The sequence below is a fragment of the Erythrolamprus reginae genome, chromosome 9, assembly GCF_031021105.1.
Source record: "Erythrolamprus reginae isolate rEryReg1 chromosome 9, rEryReg1.hap1, whole genome shotgun sequence".
NCBI lineage: Eukaryota > Metazoa > Chordata > Lepidosauria > Squamata > Dipsadidae > Erythrolamprus > Erythrolamprus reginae.
The window spans coordinates 42,646,520-42,670,027 of NC_091958.1; the positions used below are offsets into that span (position 1 = coordinate 42,646,520).

General features: G+C 46.2%; 1 protein-coding gene across 1 annotated transcript; it reads right to left on the minus strand.

Moving 5' to 3' along the window:
- Window positions 1-1,214: 1,214 nt before the first annotated feature.
- On the minus strand, window positions 1,215-20,683 carry WDR24 (WD repeat domain 24). Its single transcript, XM_070760949.1, has 10 exons — window positions 20,469-20,683; window positions 18,072-18,588; window positions 17,149-17,326; window positions 15,101-15,782; window positions 11,933-12,048; window positions 8,854-8,975; window positions 6,673-6,777; window positions 5,062-5,399; window positions 2,371-2,555; window positions 1,215-1,707 (listed from the first exon to the last, which is right to left on the minus strand). Exons 2-10 carry the CDS (start codon window positions 18,550-18,552, stop codon window positions 1,539-1,541), a joined length of 2,376 nt encoding a protein of 791 aa, XP_070617050.1. The 5' UTR covers window positions 18,553-18,588; window positions 20,469-20,683; the 3' UTR covers window positions 1,215-1,538.
- Window positions 20,684-23,508: the final 2,825 nt, after the last annotated feature.

Below are 23,508 nucleotides of genomic sequence, written 5' to 3' on the forward strand. Positions count from 1 at the left end.
AATACCCTAACGGAGTGCTTCACAACCTTTGCAATTTTTAAGATGTGTGGGCTTCAACTCCCACGTGCCACGCTGGAGATGAAACATGGCAAAGTCTCGCGCGCCCTCTGTAAGAAATACCTATAGGAGATAGGGCCTGAAAATGTTATGTTATAGATATATTTTAGAAGGAAAAGTGAACTTTTAAACCTTGGCACTCATAGGCCAGTTAGGAAATGGCACAAGACAGAGAAAAACATGTTTATTAAGACATAGAATGCTGACGGTGTCGGTTGTGGGCCAGAAAACCATCAGAGGGTCAACAAAACAAGAACGATCCATGATTCCGTAGAAATATTAAGAAATAGGAAGCTGGCTTTGGATAATATGCCCATATATAGATGGTAGGAAAAGGGCGGTCGATGTTATATTCAATACTATAAATATATAATTGCATTCACTGCTAGGGTATCGCAGATCTTACTTTGCGATCCCATATATGGTTGCCAGACATCTTTATGTCTGGTGTTTGTTTTTTCTTTTCAATAATTTTTTACATTTTGAACCAAAGCTCTGAGTGTGATTTTTAGCTTTTTAGATTTTTCTGACACCCTCTGATACAGCTCTGCGTGGCATCTGTGGCTTGCGTGCCATAGGTTCACCATCACGGGACTAGAAGATCTAAAGGATCCCTTCCAACTCTATTATTTTGTGATTCCCAGAACTTCTGTTAGTGATGCTGGCTGGGGAGTTCAGGGAGTTGAAATCCACACATCTTAAAGTTGCTGAAGCTCTGGAATGCTGGTCTAGTAAGAGTAAATCTCCAACTCTCCGCAGCCAAGATTAAACTCTGTTAGGTCAGATGGACTTATTTTTTAAACTCTGGCAAGAACAGAGTACACAGTATTTTTCCCCCCTTTAAAAACTGTAGAAGCTTGCCGAGAACGGAGGATCTCTAAAAGTTCATCTCATCAAATCAAATATTCTTGTTGAAGTTACTCTGCACGAAATCCTGAAACCGTTTCAATAAAATATAAAGCCCTCTTTTTTTTCAGCCCAACTGTACTTTCTCCAACTACGAGCTGGAAGTTTTAACTTTCGGGCCCAAGATAATCAAAATACAGATTCTGATTGCCTCCTTTTTTTGAAGAGAAAGCCTCAATCCTGCTCCGTCGGTGGCCAGCTATTTAGATGTCTTTATACAGAAAGTTTTGCAAATGCAAACAAGAAAGCGGTACGTTTCACCTTGTTTAATTCGGTATTTAAAAAAACCCACTGCCCGAAACACCCTGGGGCTAATAATAAAGTAGGTTTTGTAAAGGACAAACTGCCTCCACAGCAGGACATTAGAAGAAAATGCTTAAGTGATGTGGCTGAGCTGTTTCTCTTCTTCTTCTTCTTCCCAGGAAGCAGAAAAATCACGGCGCATTTTGCAAGTTCCGATTTGGTGAGCTATCTAGATCAGCAACCACAGTGAGTATCACTCCCTCTCCCCACCCCCAAGCGAGGTTCTCAGTTCTAGGCAGCCTGGCGGATGTTCTCGACGTTTCTCTTAAAATTCAGGTGTATTCACAAAGGTGGCCGCATCCTGTAGGGCAATGGGAGCTGGTTTCCAGCCATTTCATGATATGTTGCAGGTGACCGCCGTGACTGCAGCCCTGGCACCACACAAAGAGGCCCTTGACCACGTGGTGGCACACGGCACACATACTGGCACATTGCCGGCACCTGTAAAAGACCACAAAAGAGAACAAAGGTGGGGTTGCAGAGGAAGAACAGAAACTCCAGCAGCAGAGAGAGTTCAATCTTTCTTCAGCTAGGAAACTCAGTCTGTTCCTTCCTTCCCTATCTATGTATCTATCTATGTATCTATCTATGTATCTATCTATGTATCTATCTATCTATGTATCTATCTATGTATCTATCTATGTATCTATGTATCTATCTATGTATCTATCTATGTATCTATCTATGTATCTATCTATGTATCTATGTATCTATGTATCTATGTATCTATCTATCTATCTATCTATCTATCTATCTATCTATCTATCTATCTATCTATCTATCTATCTATCTATCTATCTATCTATCTATCTATCTATCTATCTATCTATCTATCTATCTATCTATCTATCTATTGGATTTAAATGCCGCTCACTCCGAAACGGACTCTGAGCGGTTAATAACAGTTCTAAATATAATACAAATAAAAAGAACACTAAAAACATCAATAGATAGATAGATGGTTATAGTTTATTAGATTTGTATGCAGCCCCTCTCCGAAGACTCTGAAGATAGATAAGATAGATAGATAGACAGACAGACAATCTTTGCTCTCCTGCTTTCAACAGAAAGGATGCTGCATGTTGGCAGCTGGGAGCTTCTCACCGGTCACAGATCCATCCTTTGTTGCTCATCGGCCGCTTGCAGTTGCTGCAGTTGATGTGCAGGGTGGTGGAGGCCTGGTTGAGGCAGTGGACGGCCCTGCAGGTGCTCAGTTTGATCACTTCGTTGGAGATGTTCCACAGCTGGAAACGCTGCAGGAGGTCAATGTACGACATGTACCAATGTTCCTGGGGGAAACGAAAGACAACGACGTTGTGGCAATCTCGAACTTCAAATGCCGTCGCCCCATGTTTCTCCAAAGGCTCATAAGCGCTCGTGTGGTTTACAGGTATAACCCTCACTGAACGACCAATCGCTTAGCGGTATGAAGTTATAATGGACCAATCGAAAGCTACTGATGACCTAGTTCCAGGGTTCTGACAACTCTTCCTCCATGCTTATATAACTGCACTGTATTTCGGGCACTTAGCAAATGGCTCACTTTTACGCTGGGCTCCGCAGTCCTGACCACTGGAACTTCGAATCCATGTTGTCATTTTTCAGTCAGTCATACCTGGTGTTAGGACTCTGGTAAACAGTTGGGTTGGCAATACAGTATATAACTGTTGGCAATACAGTAATCCCTCGCTACTTCTCGGTTCATCTTTCGCAGATTGGCTATTTCACGGGTTTTTAAAGGGGGCTTAAATCCATTAAAAATTTTAAATCCATTAAAATTCATAAAATTCTTCTACAGGACTACTGTACTCTATTAAAAGAAATTGGTAGGATATCACATGTAGTTCCAGGTGAGAAACATTACAGAATGACTGTTTAATGCAAAGGGCGGGTTTTAAAAGTCCAAATACTCATTAAATAAATTAAAAAAAATATTTCCTCTACTTCGTGGAAATTGGTTTTTCACGGATGGTCTTGGAACGCATCCCCTGCGAAAAACGAGGGATCACTGTATATAAACCAACAATGTACGTCTGAAGGTTTAACTGTGTTAATGTATATGGCTTTAACTGTATGCTATTTTTGATTGGTTGATAGTGTTGCAGATTGCCATAAGAGGGAGCTGGAGAGCTTAGTGTCTCTCTGATCTGCATTCTCTGATTGGATATTCTCTTTCTGATATTCTATGCTTCATTGTAGCTAAACTGTGTTTAAGCTGGTATCTTTGTTTACCGTTTATGACAAAGACAACTGGTAAGGAGACATTATTTCTGTGTGCGAATCCTTGTTATTTAAGGGTTACTTTGCACATAAACAACTGTGGAAAAGGCAGTATTAGTAAAAAGAAATGAAGTGGGTGAATTCAGAGAAATTAAAGAAGCAGCTGTAGAAAGTGCCCAAGTGGTAGTAGTTGGAACGGATGCAACAAAATGGACAATACGAAATTGATACTGGTACATGGTGGACCACATTTGATTTGAAATTATGGATATAAAGATGAATACGGTTAATGAAAATAAATTGCGAGAACTGATGGGACATTGGCATAGGGTGAGAGGTTATATGATCAGCAGAATTTGAGACCAAGCTATGAAGAATCAATTGGAATTATTTTATAATATATAAATAGACATATTGATCTTAGTTTAAAAAGGCTATGTACTGTATAACGTATACCCTCATTTTGGTGGTGGGTTTGAATGTTGTCTGGTAGTGGGTGCACACATCACTGAGCACTGTGTTATATGTAGCGTGTATGTGTTTATCATTATAAAAATCCATAAAAATTATTATAACAAAATACACTAACAACTGTGAATGGTCACTAACAGACCAGTCATAAGTCCAGAACAACCTGTATTTCTTTTCCTATGTCCCTCACTTGAGTAGGGCTAAATATTAATATTAATAATAATAATAATAATAATAATAATAATAATAATAATAATAATAATTTATTAGATTGTATGCCGCGCCTCTCCGAAGACTCGGGGTAGCTCACAACAATAATAAACAAAGTACAAATCCAATATTTAAAAACACAATTTAAAAAACCCTTATAATAAAATAATCACAAAAACCAATCAAACCATACATAAACCAAAATAGTTAGGGGGTATGTCAATTTCCCCATGTCTGGCGGCAAAGGTGAGTTTTCAACAACTTGTGAAAGGCGAGGAGGGTGGGGGCAGTTCTGATCTCTGGGGGGAGCTGGTTCCAGAGGGCCGGGGCCACCAGAGAAGGCTCTTCCCCTGGGCCCTGCCAGACAACATTGCTTAGTTGACGGGACCCAGAGAAGGCCCACTCTGTGGGACCTAATTGGCCACTGTGATTTGTGCGGCTGAAGACGGTCCTGGAGGTATTCTGGTCCAATGCCATGTAGGGCTTTATAGGTCATAACCAACACTTTGAATTGTGACCAGAAACTGATCGGCAGCCAGTGCAGGCCACAGAGTGTTGATGAGACATGGGCGTATCTGGGAAGGCCCATGGTTGCTCTCGTGGCCGCATTCTGCACGATCTGAAGTTTTCAAACACTTTTCAGAGGTAGCCCCATATAGAGAGCGTTGCAGTAGTCAAACCTCAAGGTGATGAAGGCATGAGTCTACGGAGAGGGGCGGCATACAAATCAAATCAAATCAAATAAATAAATAAATAAATAAATGAGTGACTGTGAGCAGAGAGGCAGCAATGGTCAGGAAAAACAGCAGAGGTGGGCAAGATTTTTCTCCTAGCGTTCCCTACTGGGACAAGTGATTCAGCTATTGCTTGACCACTCTCTGTGGCTATAGGTACCTGTGTTTGGTCATCAATCCCCTTCTTGATGCGATCCCCCAGTACAATCAGGACCGACACGGCCATCTGGACATCTCCCTGCTCGGCGTAGAAGAGCAACATGTCATGGACGATGGGGTTGAAGAAATCGGCCGGCAGACGGTTCTCGTAGAGGGAGTGTGAAATGGAAATGAGGGAGAACGATTCCACAGGGGTAAGAGACACGGTCTCCGCTTCGTTGCCACTGACGTGGGGCGAGTCGGCTTTATCCTGCAGATGGTCCAATGCAGAGGGGTTGTCTACGATTTCATGGCGTAGAGGAAAGGCTTCCTGGGGAAGGATATACTCTTGTTCTTCGGCTGCAGGAAGACACGGAGCCATGAAGCAAACAGATCTAAATCCTTCCGTTCTCTCCTCCTATATAACATTGTATTATATATTTATATACAGTGGTACCTCGTGATACGAACCCCTCACCATACGAACAATCTGAGATACAAACCCGGGGTTCAGAAATTTTCTGCCTCTTCTTCCGAACTTTTTCCGTCTTACGAACCTGCCGCCCGAACGCCGAACCCGGAATCCCAATAGGGAATTCCATGGGCGGAGCTTTGACGTCACGAAGACGTCCTTCCTGGAGTCCACGTTTCGGCCGGCCAGGAAGGACGTCTTCGTGACGTCAAAGCTCCGCCCATGGAATTCCCTATTGGGATTCCCCACCTCCGTTTGAGCCTCCCGACCGGCCCGACAGCTCCGCGGCTCTTTTAAAAAGCTGACAGCCGGGCGGCGGGGCTTCTCAGCGTCCTCCTGAACCCGAACGCCAACCCTGAACTTTTGCCAAACTTCTGGGTTTGGCGTTCGGGAGAACGCCGAAAATCCCCCCGGCTGTTTCAAAAGGTGACAGCCGCACGGCGGGGCTTCTCGGTGTCCTCCCGAACGCCGTAACCGGAAGTTCGGCAAAAGTTTGGGTTTGGCGTTCAGGTTCGGGAGGACGCTGAGAAGCCCCCCGGCTGTTTCAAAAGGTGACAGCCAGGCGGCGGGGCTTCTCGGCAGCCACCCGAACCCAAACTTTTGCCAAACTTCCGGGTTCGGCATTGGGAGAACGCTGAGAAGTGCCTGGCTGTTTCAAAAGGGCGGTGGCGTTTTTTTGCGGGGGTTTTTTCTTGCACGCATTAATTCATTTTACATTGTTTCCTATGGGAAACAATGTTTCGTCTTACGAACTTTTCGCCTTACGAACCTCCTCCGGGAATCAATTAAGTTCGTAAGACGAGGAATAACTGTATATTATAAGACTAAGTGGTTTCACACTGTTGTCTTTTGTTTGCCTCCTAACTGCTCTGCCCTTTGGAGTGCTCACCGAGCACTGCATAATGAAGAAGAAGAAAAAAAGAAATTAATGTTTTTATTTATATTCAATGGAGAAAAAAAGGATTAGAAGAGAGTAAGCAGGCACACAACAGAGAAAACACATCAGAAATAATGAGCATGATTGAAAAGCTGCTTTGTATCCCTCACTGTGTTCCTGCTAACTCTCTTGAAATCCCTTCTTCTCCAATCTCTCTGCTCGGCAAAGGGAGAAAAAGGAAAGAGAAGCAACAGACGAGGCATTAAGAACAGACAGGCACTCACTGTGAGGATTCTCATGGTCCATCATGTACAGATCATCTTCATCAGCTTCCACATCGCCCAGGAGATAATCGGCAGGAACGTCACTTCCTTCTGTCTCCTCATTCTCTAGACATCCAGGAAAAGAAATGCTTAGAGTCACAGAGTTGGATGGGGCTGTTTTGGCTATGCAGTTCAGTTTCCTGCTCAGTGCAGGAGTTCAGATGAAAGCACCTCTGATCAATGTCAGTCTAGGCGCCACTTGAACAAAAGCAATGAAGAGAAGTTCACTCCTTTCTCCAAACTAGTTTTATTGTAGAACCGCTTGACTACTTAAGAGATTTGATTAGAATCTGCCTTTATCGAGCAGGATCTATTGTTTCATGGCCTAGAGCAGTGATGGCGAACCTATGGTAGGAGTACCACAGGTGGCACGCAGAGCCATATCTGCTGGCATACGAGCCATTGCCCGAGCTCAGCTCCAACATGCATGTGTGTATTGGCCAGCTGATTTTTGGCTCCCAGAGGCTCTGGGAGGGCGTTTTTGGTTTCCAGAGAGCCTCCGGCGGGGATAGGGGAGGAAGTTTTTACCCTCGCCTGGCTCCAGGGAAGGCTTTGGAGCCTGGGGAGGGCGAAACATGAGCCTACTGGGCCCACCAGAAGTTGGGAAATAGGCTGTTTCCGGCCTCCAGAGGGCCTTTGGGGGTTGGGGGAAGCTGTTTTCACCCTCCCCAGGCATTGAATTATGGGTGTGGGCACTCACGCATGTGCGATAGCGTGCATGCACGCTCTTTCCGTACCCGAGGAAAAAAGGTTCTCCATCACTGTTCTAGGTCATCTAGTGCAGTGTTTCCCAACCTTTTTGGAGCCGCGGCACATTTTTCATATTTTCAAAATCCTGGGGAACATGGAGGGGGGGGGGCGCTAAAAAAAGTTTGGACAAAAAAAATCTCTCTTCCTCCCTTTCGCTCTATTTCTCTCTCCCTCCCTCTTTCTCTCTCTTCCTTCCTCTCTCCATCCCTCTTTTTTTTTCTTTCTTTCTTCCTTCCTTCCTCTCTGTCTCCTCCTTCCTCTCTCATCTCTCTTTCCTTCCTCTCCCTTTCTGTCTATCCTTTCTATCTCTCACCCCTTCTCCCTCTTTCATTCCCTTTCTCTCCCTCCCTTTCTCTCTCATTCCTTTCTCTCCCTCTTTCCTTCCTATCTCTTTCTTTTTCTCCCTCCTTCATATCTTCTTTCTCTCCCCCCTTCCTCCCTCTTTCCTTTCTCCCCCTCCCTTTCTCTTCCTTTTTCTCCATCCTTTCTACTTTTTACTCTTTCTTTCTCTCCCTCCTTCATTCAATTTTCTCTCCCTCCCTTTCTCTCTCTTTCCTTTCTCTCCCTCCCTTTCTCTTCCTTTTTCTCTATCCTTTCTACTTCTTACTCTTTCTTTCTCTCCCTCCTTCATTCAATTTTCTCTCCCTCCCTTTCTCTCTCTTTCCTTTCTCTCCCACCCTTGTTCTCCCCTGGGGCTGCCTGTGCCTGCCCTGCACCACCCAACACGGACGGACAGCCCCCGGTCGTCTGTTCGTCGCCCCCCACCCCCCCATGGAGGGAGATCAGGCTGGCGAGGGCGGTAGATCTGTGTCACCAGCCAATGGAGAGAGATCGGGCTGGCGGGGGCGGCGAATCCACCTCCCCAGCCGCGTGGAGGGAAATCCGGCAGGCGGGCGGGTGGCCGCGGCCCCCTGCGCACCCCTGGAAAAGCCTACAGGGAACGGTGCCCGGGGCTGCTGCAGCCGCCCCCCCCGCCCCCCGCCATCTCCCCGCGACTGCCTGCGCCGCTGCAGCCCCCCCCGCTCCCACCGCCAGTGCCCTCCCGCCGAGCCCCAAAGGACACTTGCCGCCGCCGACACGGCCAGGTGTGCCGACGACGACAGGGAAACTCCAGCTGGGCGGGGCGCTGCTGTGCCGGTGCCTCCGACCTCCCGGTTCCTGCTCGATGCCGCGGTTTCTGGCGCTCTCCTGCTGGGCCCCAAAGAAGGAAGGCGGGAAAAAGGCACGGAGAATGAAGCTCTCCTTCTTCCTCCCTTCCTTCTTTGGGGCCCAGCAGGAGAGCGCCAGAAACCGCGGCATCGGGCAGGAGCCGCGGCACACCTGGCGGTGGCACACCGGTTGGGAAACGCTGATCTAGTGTACAGCTGTCCATTTCTTTCTAGGTCTGCTCACCATCGTTATTGATCAGAGTTGAGGAGGTATCCATGAGAATGGCTTCAGGACGGTTCTCTCCCTTGGTCCTCTCCAGCCGTGACTCGGTGCCTATTCCAGAGGGAATATCTTTCAAGTTAAAGCTGGGAGAGAAGCAGAAAATAGTAAAATTTTCCTTATTGTATCCCCTTCTTCTCTATGTCCACAATTCTGCAATTATGGCTAAGTTTTTTTATTATTAGATTTGTATTTGTATTTGTATTGTTTCATTGTTGTTGTGAGCCGCCCCAATTCTTCAGAGAGGGGCGGCATACAAGTCTAATAAATTATTATTATTATTTTTGATTGAAAAGTTGGGTGTGTCTTATCCATGGAATATAGCCCCACCCATCCACCCTTTGGCCTCTGCCTCCCAGCAATTTACTTCCTTGCAGCAAACAGCGCCGAGCCTGATTAGCATGAGTAACTGATTATCGGCCTCCCGACCAGCAGCTGATTAAGGCTGCAGGCAGGCCAGGTGCTTAAACTGAAAGTGAAACTAGCTGCAAGAAAGCAAATTGCTGGGCGGTAGAGGCAGAATTTTATTCTCTTGTGATAATCAGACTGCTAAAACTGGATCTTAAAGGTGTCAAGGTTGAGAAACATTGCCTAAGGACTTTCTGGATCAACCAATCCTGGGAGGTTTTGTCAAAGGCCAACAGGAAATATCACAAAATGCCAAATCAAACAAGTCAATAACTATAAATGTCTTTGAAATGTTCAAATTATTAGACTTATTTTTAAAAGACTGCTTTATTATTGCTCTAGACCAGGGTTAGGCTAAGTTGGCTCTTCTATGACTTGTGGACTTCAACTCCCAGAATTCTTGAGCCAATCATGCTAGCACAGGAATTCTGGGAGTTGAAGTCCACATGTCATAGAAGAGTCAACTTTGCCTACCCCTGTTCTAGACACGTTTCGGCCTCCAGGAAGGACGTCTTCGTGACGTCAAAGCTCCGCCCATGGAATTCCCTATTGGGATTCCCCACCTCATTTCCAGCCTCCAGATCGGCCGAAAACGCCGCTGCTGATTGTAAAAACGGCGCTCTGCTGGCCGCCGCCGCCCAGCTGTAACCTTCTGAAACAGCCAGGCGTTTCTCGGTGGTCTCTGGAACCCGAACTTCCGGGTTCGGGAGAACGCCAAGAAGCCCCCCCGGCTGTTTCAGAAGATGACAGCTGGGCGGCGGCGCTTCTCGGCGGCCTCCCGAACCCGAAAAGTTCGGGTTTGGTAGAACACCGAGAAGCCCCACGGCTGTTTTAAAAGGTGATCTGCGGTGGGTTCGTAAGCCGAAAAAAGTTCGTAAGAAGAGGCAAAAAATTTCCGAAGCCCAGGTTCATATCATGAGGGGTTCGTATCACGAGGTACCACTGTATTTGCTTTTACATTGATTCCTATGGGAAAAATTGCTTCTATTTACAAACTTTTCTACTTAAGAACCTGGTCACAGAACAAATTAAGTTCTTAAGTAGAGGTGCCACTGTATCGCCATAATGTACATTTCTCCAATTCTTTGCTATTTCTATGGGTCAGACATACAGCATATGTGTACAGTAGAACCCCGACTTACGGGACTAATTGGTTCCGGAAGGAGGCTCGTAAGTCGGAACGCTCGTATGACGAAACATTGTTTCCCATAGGAAACAATGTAAAGTCAATTAATCCGTGCAACAACAAAAAAAATTGCTGCCGCCGAACGCGGAAGTTAGCGTTCAGAGACAGCTGCGAAGCAGCGCGCGTGTTTTAAAACGTGGCAGCCGGCCTGGGGGGCTTGGGGGGAAGCCCCCGAGCCCCCCAGGCCGGCTGCAACCTTTTAAAACACGCGCGCCGCTTCGCAGCTCTCTGCTGAATCCGGAACGCTAACTTCCGCGTTCGGATTCAGCAGACAGCTGCGAAGCAGCGCGCGTGTTTTAAAACGTGGCAGCCGGCCTGGGGGGCTCGGGGGGAAGCCCCCAAGCCCCCCAGGCCGGCTGCAACCTTTTAAAACACGCGCGCCGCTTCGCAGCTCTCTGCTGAATCCGGAACGCTAACTTCCGCGTTCGGATTCAGCAGACAGCTGCGAAGCAGCGCGCGTGTTTTAAAAGGTTGCAGCCGGCCTGGGGGGCTCGGGGGCTTCCCCCCAAGTCCCCCAGGCCGGCTGCCACGTTTTAAAACACGCGCGCTGCTTCGCAGCTGTCTGCTGAATCCGAACGCGGAAGTTAGCGTTCCGGATTCAGCAGAGAGCTGCGAAGCGGCGCGCGTTTTTTAAAAGGTTGCAGCCGGCCTGGGGGGCTTGCCAGCACCCCCCCGAACCCCCCAGGCCGGCTGCAACCTTTTAAAACACGCGGGATACGAGCGCCAAGGAGCTGTCTCCTGAAGCCGAAAGCGGAAGTTAGTGTTCGGCTTCAGGAGACAGCTCCTTGGCGCTCGTATCCCGAATGTGAGCTCGGGAGGCGAACAAAAATGTCGCTCCCCTCCCAGCTCTTATCTCGAGTAGCTCGTAAGTAGAGCTGCTCGTATGTCGAGGTTCCACTGTATATTATCTGTGCTGTTTGCTGTTAAGCAAATTGCTGGGAGGCAGAGACAGATTCCCATTTGTTTTCTTCCCCCAAAACTAAACTGCGTCTTATACTCTGAAAAATATGGTATATACAGGACTCTGGGCTGCCAACAGAAGAAAAACAGCAAAAACCACCCAAATAAAAAATAATAAGGCAGCCAAGAATGCTCATGATATTCCATATTTAATGCAACTACAACCAAGAACCGGGCTCACCCAGACTAGGATATTGTTACAAACACATGGAGACTAATCAGAAATATCTTTGAATTTAGAGCCAAAATTGTTTGATTCGGCATTTTGTGATATTTCCTGTTGGCCTTTGACAAAAACCTCCCAGGATTGGTTGTTCCAGAAAGTTTTATGGCAATGTTTCTCAACCTTGACACCTTTAAGATGGATGGACTTAAGCTACCATATTCCTATCTTAAATAGGGGCTATTTAAGGCTGCAGGGTCTCACCTGGATTTGCCCCAAGTCACCCTTGATTGCGCATGTCCCCACAAAGCAGGTCTTCGCTTTACCTGTTCATGAGCGGAAGGCTTGAGCTACTTTTCCCCAGGCTGTGGTTGAGGTTCGTGGCAGGGACGGTGTTAGGGCTTGAATAAATAATCCGGAGCATTGTCCATGTCTGAGCAACCTGGAGAAAAAAAAGAACAGAAAAAGCTAAGAAACCACCGGCTAGCTGTCAAATGAAAGACTGTAAACCATAATGAAAATATCCAAAAAATGTTTTATAGATGGCACCTAGCACCAGCTAGACTAGCCAAAATATATCCAAACCTGAAACCAAATTGTTGGAGGTGTAAAAATAAAAATGGGGCCTTTTTTCATCTATGGTGGACATGCCCCCAAATAAAAAAGATATGGAAAAAAGTTAAAATGCGGATCTTCGAAATTACTACAATTAAACTGATATTAAAACCAGAGACCTTTCTTCTAGGCATAATAAATCAAAAACTTAAAAAAGACTACTATTATTTAATACAACACATGATTACTGCAATTAGAATTACAATAGCGCAAAATTGGAAAAAAAGAAGAAACACCATCAGAAAGAGAAATGATTAAAAAAGTATACGACTGTGCAGAAATGGACAGATTAACCCCAAAACTTAAAAATAAAGAAGAATCAAAATACTATGAAATTTGGAAGAAATTTTATGACTGAGTCGAGACAAGAAAAAATAATGGTAGTAAATAAACTAGATGTTCCTAAAATCAATCCGAGACACAAAATTAAGATCAAATCAATCTGACTTTAGATTAATTGAATGATAGAACAAATGTTCGATAACCGCTGATGCCATAAGCTGTATATTGATATATATATATAAAAGAACTGACTAACAGTTCAATGGGGAGGGAGGGGGAATTAGGGGCAGCTCTGTATAATATACTTTAGAATCTAAGTACAACAACTATACAAATAATAATTATATTGTGGAATGATACAATACGTACAACACCATATGCTTGCTCTTTTTAATCTTTGTATTATAATAAAAAATATTTAAAAAGAAAGAAAGAAAGACTGTAAACCAACCCTCCAGCACAGCATCTCTCAACTTCAGCCACTTTTAAGATCTGTGGATTTTAATTCCCGTGCTGGCTAGGGAATCCTGGGAATTGAAGTCCAACTATCTGGACTGGAGAATGTAATGTAATGTAATAGAATAGAATAAGATAGGATACTTTATTACTTTATTGGCCAACTGTGATTGGACACACAAGGATATATCTTCAGCGCATAAGCTCTCGGTGTACAACAAAGTGGTAAGTCATAGATCAGAAAGCTGAATTATAATAATTAATCGTAAGATACAAATAAGGTGATAAATCGTAAGATACCAATAAGGAGAAAATTGAGTCTGCGAGGAGGATGGCCTATAAATGTGACAAATAAATATATAAGATTGTAGGAAAGGTGAGAAAAGATAAGAAAAGAAAAGATGAGTAGGATAATAGCAATACAGACCAACTACAAGGGTAAATGTCTTTAGGTCTAAAACAGGGCTGTGGGAATTAGGTGTTCAGCAAGAGAGGTGGTACAGGGGAAAAACTATTTTGCCTCTAGTTGTTTTGGCATTCAATGCCCTATAGCTGTGACGATGAACCTGTGGCATGCAGAGCCCTCTCTGTGGTGGCGCAGCAGGTAGACTGCTGTACTGCAGGCCAATGAAGCTGACTGTAGATCTGAAGGTCAGCGGTTCAAATCTCATCACCGGCTCAAGGTTGACTCAGCCTTCCATCCTTCTGAGGTGGGTAAAATGAGGACCCGGATTGTGGGGGCAATAGCCTAGCTCTGTTAAAAAGTGCTATTGCTAACATGTTGTAAGCCGCCCAGAGACTAAGGAGAAGGGCGGCATAAAAATTGAATAAATAAATAAATGCGCCATTGCCAGTTGATTTTAATAATAATAATAATTTATTAGACTCCGAGGACTCCAGGTTCTGGTGCACACATCTGTGCCAGCCAGCTGGTCTTCGCACGAAGACCAGCTGGTGCACCGGAACCCGTGAGACCTGGCCAGTGCCCATGTGTGTGATGGAACCCGGAAGAGCAGCTGGCCTCCATGTGTATGCGCACCAACCAGCTGCTCTCTTCTAGGTTCCGGTGCTCCGCTACATGCACATGCTCCAGTTCAGCACTCGGTGCCGAAAAGGTTAACTATCACTGCCCTATAGCCATGACCACAGGGGAAGAAGCAGTTTAGGTCCAGGATGTGAGGGGTCTATAGATCGTTTTATCAGCACTCTTTCTGGTTTGTGCATTCTATGGATCCTCAATGGAAGGGAAGGCTGGTTGCAATTATTTTTTTCTGCAGTCCTGAGTGTTCGTTGAAGTCTGTACCAAGGTTGGGAAACACCATGCGAAGGGGATGAAGTCCTGAACAGGAACATATTTTAAGAAGAGATTGGATTGCTATCTGTCAGAAATGGCGTAGGATCTTCTGCTTGGGCGAGGAGGTGGGCCAAAATTTATTTGTTTATTTGTTTATTTATTTGTATGCTGCCTCGCTCCGAGGATTCAGAGCGGCTCACAACAATACATAATGTACAAATCTAATGTTAAAAGAACAATTTAAAACCCTTATTATAAAAAACAAACATACAACCTAACAAACCATACATAAAAAACCATAGTAGCTAAGGGGCATATCAGTTTCCCCATGCCTGGCGACATAAGTGGGTTTTCAAGGAGCTTTTGGAAGGCAAGGAGGGTGGGGGATGGTCCTACTCTCTGGGGGGAGTTGATTCCAGAGGGCTGGGGCCGCCACAGAGAAGTCTCTTCTCCTGGGTCCCTCCAGACGACATTGTTTAGTCGATGGGACCTGGAAAAGGCCAACTCTGTGGGGCCTAATTGGTCGCTGGGATTTGTGCGACAGAAGGGGGTCCCGAAGGTATTCTGGTCCGATGCCATGTAGGGCTTTATAGGTCATAACCAACCCTTTGAATTGTGACCTGAAACTGACCGGCAGCCAGTGCAAGCCGCGGAGTGTTGATGAAACATGGGCATTTCTAGATGACCTATTTATTGGATTTTGTTATATACTGTTTTATTGCTGTTGTTAGCCGCCCCGAGTCTGCGGAGAGGGGCGGCATACAAATCCAATCAATCAATCAATCAATCAATCAATAAGCTCCCTTCCACCTCTGCTAATCCGTTGTATGAAGAGATGCAACTTTACCTGGTTACGCTTCAGCTCTTTGGCTACTTTGGCGTTGTGGTCACACAGCTCGGCCAGCGGCCTCCCCGTCAGCAGGTACTGCCTGGCCGTTCGCACAAACCAATCCATGCTGCTGGCGTCGCAGCCCGCGTCGGCCTCGAAGACGCTGAGGGCGCTGGAGGAGGAGATGAACTCGAACTGCTCGGCGGGGTCCAGCTTCCTCTTGAAGAAGATGGGATGGCGGCGGTCCCCGAGATAGGGCTTCCGGTTCGAGTCGGAGGAAACGAGGCTCTCCTTGGCCGCGAAAGCCAGGTCTCCGAAGAGGCTGTAGCAGAGGCCCTCCGGGTTGGCCCGTTCGATAGGCTGGCTGGCGTCCTTGAAGATGTGCTGGTAGAGGGTGCTGTCCTTGGACCCCGAGAGGAGGAAGTAAGGGTCGTGCAGGTGACGCCAGACGATCCCGGTCGTGACGTCTTTGTGCTCCTCGAACATAGCGGAGGGGATGAACGGGCGCCGGATGTCCCATACGTAGATGTTGTGGTCCACCATCATCGAGCAGGTGGCAATGTGGTGTTTGCATTCGGGCCTCCACTTGACCCGGGCTACGGAGGCTATGGTTTGCACACAGTAGATCTCTTTGGCCCGGTTGGTGCTCATGTCCCAGACTTTCACCATCTTATCTCGGCCGCCTGTGGCCAGCCAGCCTCTAACGAAAGGGAAACGCAAGGAATTTAGGAGACTGAAAAAAACAGTGTGGCCACAATCTCGTAAGTTGGTGCAACAGGAATAGAGAACTAGCAGTGCTATATGGGGAGTCCTCAACTCAGTGGCACCGTAGAGTACAGTACTACAAGCTATTTCTGCTGATCGCCAGCTGCTAGCAGTTTGGCAGATCGAATCTCAGTAGGCTCAAGATGGACTCAGCCTTCCATTCTTCCAAGGTCGGTAAAAATGAGGACCCAGATTGTTGGGGACGATGTGTTTACTCTCTGTAAACCGCTTAGAGAGCACTGTGAAGTGGTATATAAGTCTAAATGCTATTGCTAATGCTATAACTTACAGCAGTTCATTTAGTGACTGTGTCAGGTCCCATAGGTCCCTAGAGCAGTGTTTCCCAAACTTGGCAACTTGAAAATATTTGGACTTCAACTCCCAGAATTCCCCAGCCAGCATTTGCTGGCTGGGGAATTCTGGGAGTTGAAGTCCAAATATCCTCAAGTTGCCAAGGTTGGGAAATACTGCTCTAGAGGGATGCTTTCATTCTCATGGGGTGGGAAGTAGACTTGGAGGGATCATCTGGCCAGGACACATATGCACACTTATTTTTGGCCCTGCCACGTGTGCGAAAGACAGCTGATTGCCCCCGTGCAAGCATGCCAGAAACCCGAAAGACAAACAGTGCGACACGGCTTCCCATGCCACCTTGGGCACACGGGCCATAGGTTTGCATCAGGTTTTAGGGTAATCAATTTTTGTCACTGAGTTATTTTTGCTGGAAATTAGAAGTTAACTCTGAAAACATTGCAAACTGTGAGTATGTGACCATAGGACGCTACGAATGGTTGTAATGGCCAGCCGGTTGCCAAACATCCCAAATGCAATTCTAAATCAAGATTTGCTTAATATCTGTTTGATTTACTTAACAGTCATGTTGATCTGCTTAACACCCAGCCCAGGGAGAGGCAAAGTTGGCTCTTCCATGTCGTGTGGACTTCAACTCCCAGAATTCCTGAGCTAGCATGATTGGCTCAGGAATTCTGGGAGTTGAAGTCCATAAGTCATAGAAGAGCCAACATTGCCTACTCCGATCTATCTTAAAAATGGTGAAATCCAGACCAACTAGCAACACCTAAGACAGAAATTTTAATTCCAATAATGGTTATTAAGCCAGGGGCTACCTGCAAACTGTCAGAAAGGGCAAAGCGATGCTTAAAATACGAAGGGCAACGTGACTTTCCAAACAAAAATGCTTTGCGGAGAAGTTGCACAAGATGGAAGAGGTTCTCGAAAACAAGGAGGCACAGAAAAGCATCCGAGACAGAAAGGTTACCTGCATACAGATGTATTCGTACCTGTCCTCTGGATGCCAATCACAACAGAATACAGGTCCGTTGTGGGCAGTGAACATCCTCTCGTAGCGGTCGGGCCGGCGAATATCCCACAGCTGAACGTTGCCGTTTTCAAAGGTGGCAGCAAAGGTGAAGTAGTCACGGATACTAAACTGGACGTCGCGCACGCTTTCAGACTGACCTGGAGGAGGGGGAAACCACATCGGGTTGATCTTTTACTTCACGGCTCTCCAAACTTGCCAACTTTTAAGATTTCTGGACATCAACTCCCAGCATTCCCCAGCCTGCCATGCCAAGCCTTAAAGTTGCCAAGTTGCCTATTCTACCTGTTAAACCATCCAGGCAATGTTTCTCTTCTGAAAAACGGGGTTCTGTCCTGAATCTGGTGCTGCTCCAAAAGTTAGGCTCCAATAATAATAATAATAATAATAATAATAATAATAATAATTATTATTATTATTATTATTATTATTATTATTATTTATATTTCTATGCTGCCCCTCTCCGAAGACTTGGGGCGGCTCATAACAATAATAACAGTATACAATGTAACAAATCTAATATTAAAAAATTATCTAAAACCCATCATTTAAAAATCTTACCACACAAGCATACCATACATAAACTATATAAGCCCGGGGGGAGTGGAGTCAGTGTGACTGATCAGAGCTCAAGCGTTTACTGGCTGGATGCTCTTCCTGATGCCTATACGGGTTTCACAGTAGACAATTGCTCATTGCACCCAGAGAAATAAACATCTACTGCTGTCCAAAATCAAGTTTGCAGCCTCCTGATTGCAAGGCGAGATGTCCACCTCTAGGCCACCGCGCGGCTCCATTTCTTTCCTTCTCTGTAGCGTAGGATAATTCTACCTTATCCTAGTTATTTCACGAGGAAGTCGATAATTCTCAAACATGGATCCTTACCTGAAAAAGTGCTGACCGAATCCTTTTTCCGTAGGTCGAAGCACTTCATGTAACCGTCCTGAGACCCGCTAAGGAGCATATAGACCTCAGTAGGGTGAAAGCACACCTTGTTCACGGTTCGCTTGTGCTCCATGAAAAGCTGGTCCTGTTTGTTCCGAGAGGGTTTGCCAAGGTTCCACGTCACCACCACCCCATTCGTGGCTGCCGTGGCCAGCAAATTCTCATCCATCTGGTGCCACACCACGTCGGCACAGCTGAAGTTCAGAGAGGGCTTGCGGCCGACACGCAAGTTGAGTTTTTCCACAAACTGGTCTTCCTCGATGGAGTAGATCTTGAAAATGTTGCGCCCGGCCACTACCACCTGAGCAGCGTCCCGGCACACGCTGATGGCATTAGAAGGGGCATCCAGGTGGCAGCACATGGTCCGTCCCGTGATCGTGTTGCCACCAAGAGCGGTGGTCACCCTGGCCATTTTCTCCATGGCGGCCTGAAAAGGTTTATCCAAAACCAGAAGCAGCTGAAAAAAACAAAGCAACATTGCAACATTAAAAGCAAACTGCAGCTCAACACTTCCTGCAGGTAGTCTTCAAAGAACAAGCACAATTGAGCCCCAAATTTCTGTTGCTAAGCAAAGCAGTTGCTTTAAGTGAGTTTTGCTGAACTTTACAACCTCTTTTTTCCTATTGTTAAGTGAATCACCAGAGTTGCTAAAGAAAAACATGTGGTCCTTAAGCAAATCTGGCTTTCCTCATTGACCTAATTGTCGGAAGCCAGCTGGGAATCTTACAAATGGTGGTCACATGACCCCAGGAGAGTGCAACCGGGACCGCCTTCTGCCGCACGAATCCCAGCGACCAATTAGGTCCCACAGAGTTGGCCTTCTCCGGATCCCGTCGACTAAACAATGTCATTTGGCGGGTCACAGGGGAAGAGGCTTCTTTGTGGCGGCCCCGACCCTCTGGAACCAGCTCCCCCCTGAGATTAGAACTGCCCCCACCCTCCTTGCCTTTCGTAAACTCCTTAAAACCCACCTCTGCCGTCAGGCATGGGGGAACTGAGATAAGTTCCCCAGGCCTATACTGTTTATGTATGGTATGTTGTGTGCATGTTTTTTAAATTATGGGTTTTTAGTTTTAATTATTAGATTTGTATTATATATTGTTTTCTATTACGGTTGTGAGCCGCCTTGAGTCTACGGAGAGGGGCGGCATACAAATCAAATCAAATCAAATCAATCAATCAAATAAATAAAATAAAATAAATAAACAAACAAATAAATAATAAACTGTCATAAGAACATTCCAGTTGCCAAGTGTCCGAATTCTGAACAGGTGACCAAAAGGATGTTGCAATGGTCATAAGCGTGAAAAATGATCATAGGTTACTTTTTTCAGTGCTGTTGTAACTGCAAAGGACATTAAACAAATGGTTTTAAGTCAAGGACCACCTGTATGCACTTCCACTTAACTATTTTCTAGAAATCTATGCAATGCAAAGAAATGGGGGGCGGGGAATCCCTCAAGCCTCTGATTTATCACACACACACACACACACACACACACAAAGGTGTATAAAAGCAAGAATTAAAATTGATATTGGTTGCTGGGGTTACCACCTAGCTGAACTGAATACTGTATTATATAAACAATTTTTGCATGGTGTTTTTTTTTGTAATGAAGGACACTAAACATTTGGGATATTAAAGATCTTCTCCATCTAAGTATTTTATACATTTATTCATGAGATTTTCATCCCACCTTTCTTACAAATCTAATAAATTATTATTATTAACTTTATAAGTAACTCAAAGTGGCAGACATACTTAATCCTCCTCCTAGCCAGAGAGGGGCAGCATACAAATCCAATAAATAAAATAAATAAATAATTTTTCCCACAATAACTGTGAGGTAGGTTGGGCTGATGAGAGTGAGCGACATACAAAACTTTTCTCTGTCTAAATTAAAATGGTTTTTTAAATTTTTATTTACTGGTTAAAATTTACGTGTGCAAATGTGTGTGTTACAAACTCGTGTGCCTCCCTAAAAAAAAAGGAAAATAACCACCAAGATGACTGTTGGCTTAAAAGGCAAGGGTGGAAATTTTGACATGCAAATCCGTGGACCTGTCCAAAATGGAAATAAATCTATTTTATTTTAAATAAATTTTAAATAAATTAAGGCCGGCTGCTATGACTCCGTGCTTATGCGCATGGGCGAATGGCTTTGCCTCTACAAAGGAAAGCGCGGGGTCAGTCTAGCAAACAAGACCTCGACGGGGTTTCCGAGGGCGGGACGGAGGGGGTTGGGAGGGAGAGAGTACTTCCGGCCCCGACTTTCGACGCAGGAACCTTCGCACTCGGTCCCAGTAACGCTCGAGGAGGCCTTCTCTCCCCCTCACCTCACGCGACGGCTTCCACTGGTCTTCCGCACCGGAGCAGGCCCGAAGCCGACGGGCCGCCTCGCCGCGGAACAGCCACACTCTCGCCCGGCCGGCCTAATTCAGGCCAAGTCTCGCCCGCCATCTTGAATTACCCGTCAGGCCTTTCGGTGCTCAGTAAGCCGGAGGCTGTCATTTCCCGGCCCGCTTTCTCTTCCTCCTCCTCCTCCCCCCCACTTTCTGGAAACGTGACGTAGGGAGGTTGTACAACAAGGTGGATCATACCATCGGAGGACCCGAGGTGGGGTGGTGGCGGCATTTAGCGTTGGTTTGATCCGTAGAAAGGTGGTTTGAATGGTCGAAGCGCTGCCTTTCTTGCAAGGTTCCAGTATAGAGCTAGCAGTTTAGTAATCACAGAAACACTGTTTATTTTTAAAATTTAATTGTATTATTTTATTTTTTATTTTATTTTAATATTTTTATTTTTAAATTTTATTTTAATTTTATTATTTTTATCTAAGCAATAGTATTTAGATGTGTATACTGCTTTACAGTGCTTTACATCCCTCTCTTAAGTGGTTTACCTAGTCAGCATACTGTATTTCCTCCAACAGTCTGGGTCCTCATTTTACCCAGGATGGAAGGCTGAGTCAACCTTGAGCCTGGTGAGATTTGAACTGCCAAATTGTAGGCAGACGGCAGTCAGCAGAAGTAGTTTGCAGTACTGAAGTACCCAGCGTTTCCCAGAGGTATTTGGTGTTTCCCAAAGGTATTTGGACTTCAACTCCCAGAAGTTGGTTATGACCTTTAAAGCCCTGCTGCTGCTGCGTCGGGAATGTCGCGCGGTTCAGTTGGTTACCTCCAGGCAGTTGCACCAACTTTTTCTTTCCCCGTGGCGGCTCCGGCGGCTTCCCTTCACGTGACGTTCCTGACGCTGCTGTTGCTCCTCGAAGGGAAGCCGACGGAGCCACCACCGCCGGGGAAAAAAAAATTGGTGCAGCTGCTTTTAGGTAACCGACTGAACTCTGAGGAAAGTAGCCCCCACGAAGCTGCCGGTATTGTAGCCAGCCCTACCCTTCCTGCTGCGTGGAGAAGTTACAAGGTAGAGACTGGAAGGCTATTAAGAGGGCGGCCAGGAGGGGCGTTCCGACTCCCATTCCCTCTCATCCCGTTCCCTGAGATCTTTATCCCATAGGGAATAGAGGAAATACTGTAGATTTAATTGGTTCCCAGCAAGTCAATGGGCTGGGAACCAATTAAATACATTTCCATTATTTCCTATGGGATAAATTAATTCGGTTCTCGACCAAATCGGTTCTCAACCACAGTTCTAGAACGGATTATGGTCGAGAACCGAGGTACCACTGTATGCAGTTTGCCCGTTGGGCTGTTTTTTTGCACTCCGGGGCTTCAGGAAGCTTCCCTGAAGCCTCCAGAGTGCAAAAAACAGCACAACAGGCAAACTAAGTCTGTTTTTCGGAACTTCCGGTTTTCCAGTTTGGCTATTTTTTCATTGTTCCAGATTTCAGTGAGGCCTATGCAGGGGTGGGCAGCAGGCAGGACAGGGTGGAACGTAGTTCTACCAGCGGAAATGAAGATGCGTGCGCAGCTCCAGCTGATTGGTTGCTGTTACTTCCTGGATTACTTGTCTTGTCTTGGCTCTCCTTTTTCCCCCTGCTGCTGTGTCTGCGCTCCTTGCTTTTTTCCTCTTTCCTCCTTCCTGGCCTCGGACGAGCTTCCCTCTCTCCTGCCTGGTTCCCCTCCAGCCTCAAGTGGCCACCTCCCGCCTGAGCTGCAAGCAGAAGACATGGTTGGAAGCAGCGCTGGCAGCATTTATGCTTCTGGCAGCACCCGATCGCCTAGCTACCCAGTCTGAGGCGGAAGGGCAACCCAGGAAGGAGAGCACAGGAAACGCAAAGCAAATTGTCACCCAAGCGAGTGACACAGGTAAGGTTGCAAGTCGAGGACTTAACAGTTCTCTTGAAGGATGATGATCGTTCAAGCCACTCCCACCTGGTCACATGGCTGGCAAACCACTTCTACCCAGTCACATGACCATTAAGCCACACCCACAAAATAAGCCACACTCACAGTGTGGCAGTAAAAATTTTGGCTGCCCATTACTGGGCCTATGTATATGTGTGGGGACGGCGACGGGGTGGTGGTGGTGGTTGTGTGCAGGGGCTGTGTGGGGGAGCGCATGCATGTGGGTAAGAGAAAGGGTGTGGGCACATGCATGCATACTAGCACACACACACCCTTTGGCACGCCAACCAAAAAAGGTTCGCCATCATTGTTCTAAGATAAATGCGAATGAGAAATGTTCTTTTCTGTTGGGAAAGTAAATAGTCCTGTACACTGTGTGATTAAATACACATAATACCATAGAACAGGGGTCCCCAAACTTTACACAGGGGGCCAGTTCACTGTCCCTCGGACTGTTGGAGGTCCGGACTATAAAAAAACCCTATGAACAGATTCCTATGCACACTGCACATACCTTATTTCTTTCTCTCTCACTCACTCACTCACTCTCTCTCTCTTGCTTTCTTTCTCTCTTGCTCTCTTTCTGTCTCTTGCTCTCTTTCTGTCTCTTGCTCTCTCTGTCTCTTTCTCACTGTCTCTCTTGCTATCTCTCTTCCTCCCTCCCTCCCTTTCTCTCTCCCTCCCTTTCTCCCCTTTCCTTCCTTCCCTCCCTCCTTCCTTCCTCTCCACTTCTCTTTCCCTTGCTCTTTTTCCCTTCTCTTTCCCTTTTCTTTCTTTCTCTCCACTTCTCTCTCTCTTTTCCCTCTTTCACCCTCCCTCTTCTCTCCCCGCGGAAGACTCACCCGACAAGCCTCCACCCTCCGACCCCGGACTCCCATTCAATCCCCATTCAGAAAACAGGAGCTAACAACTCAAAGAGGAGGAGGCGGGTGTGTGCGTGTATGTGTGTGTGTTGTGCCCAGCTCGGCTTTCGGCAAGCCTTACTTTACCTTGGGTGAGATGAGATTGAGGGAGACGTTCTCACTGCTTTTCCAGTGCGGCCTTGGAAAAGACCCGCGGGCCAGATAAATGGCCT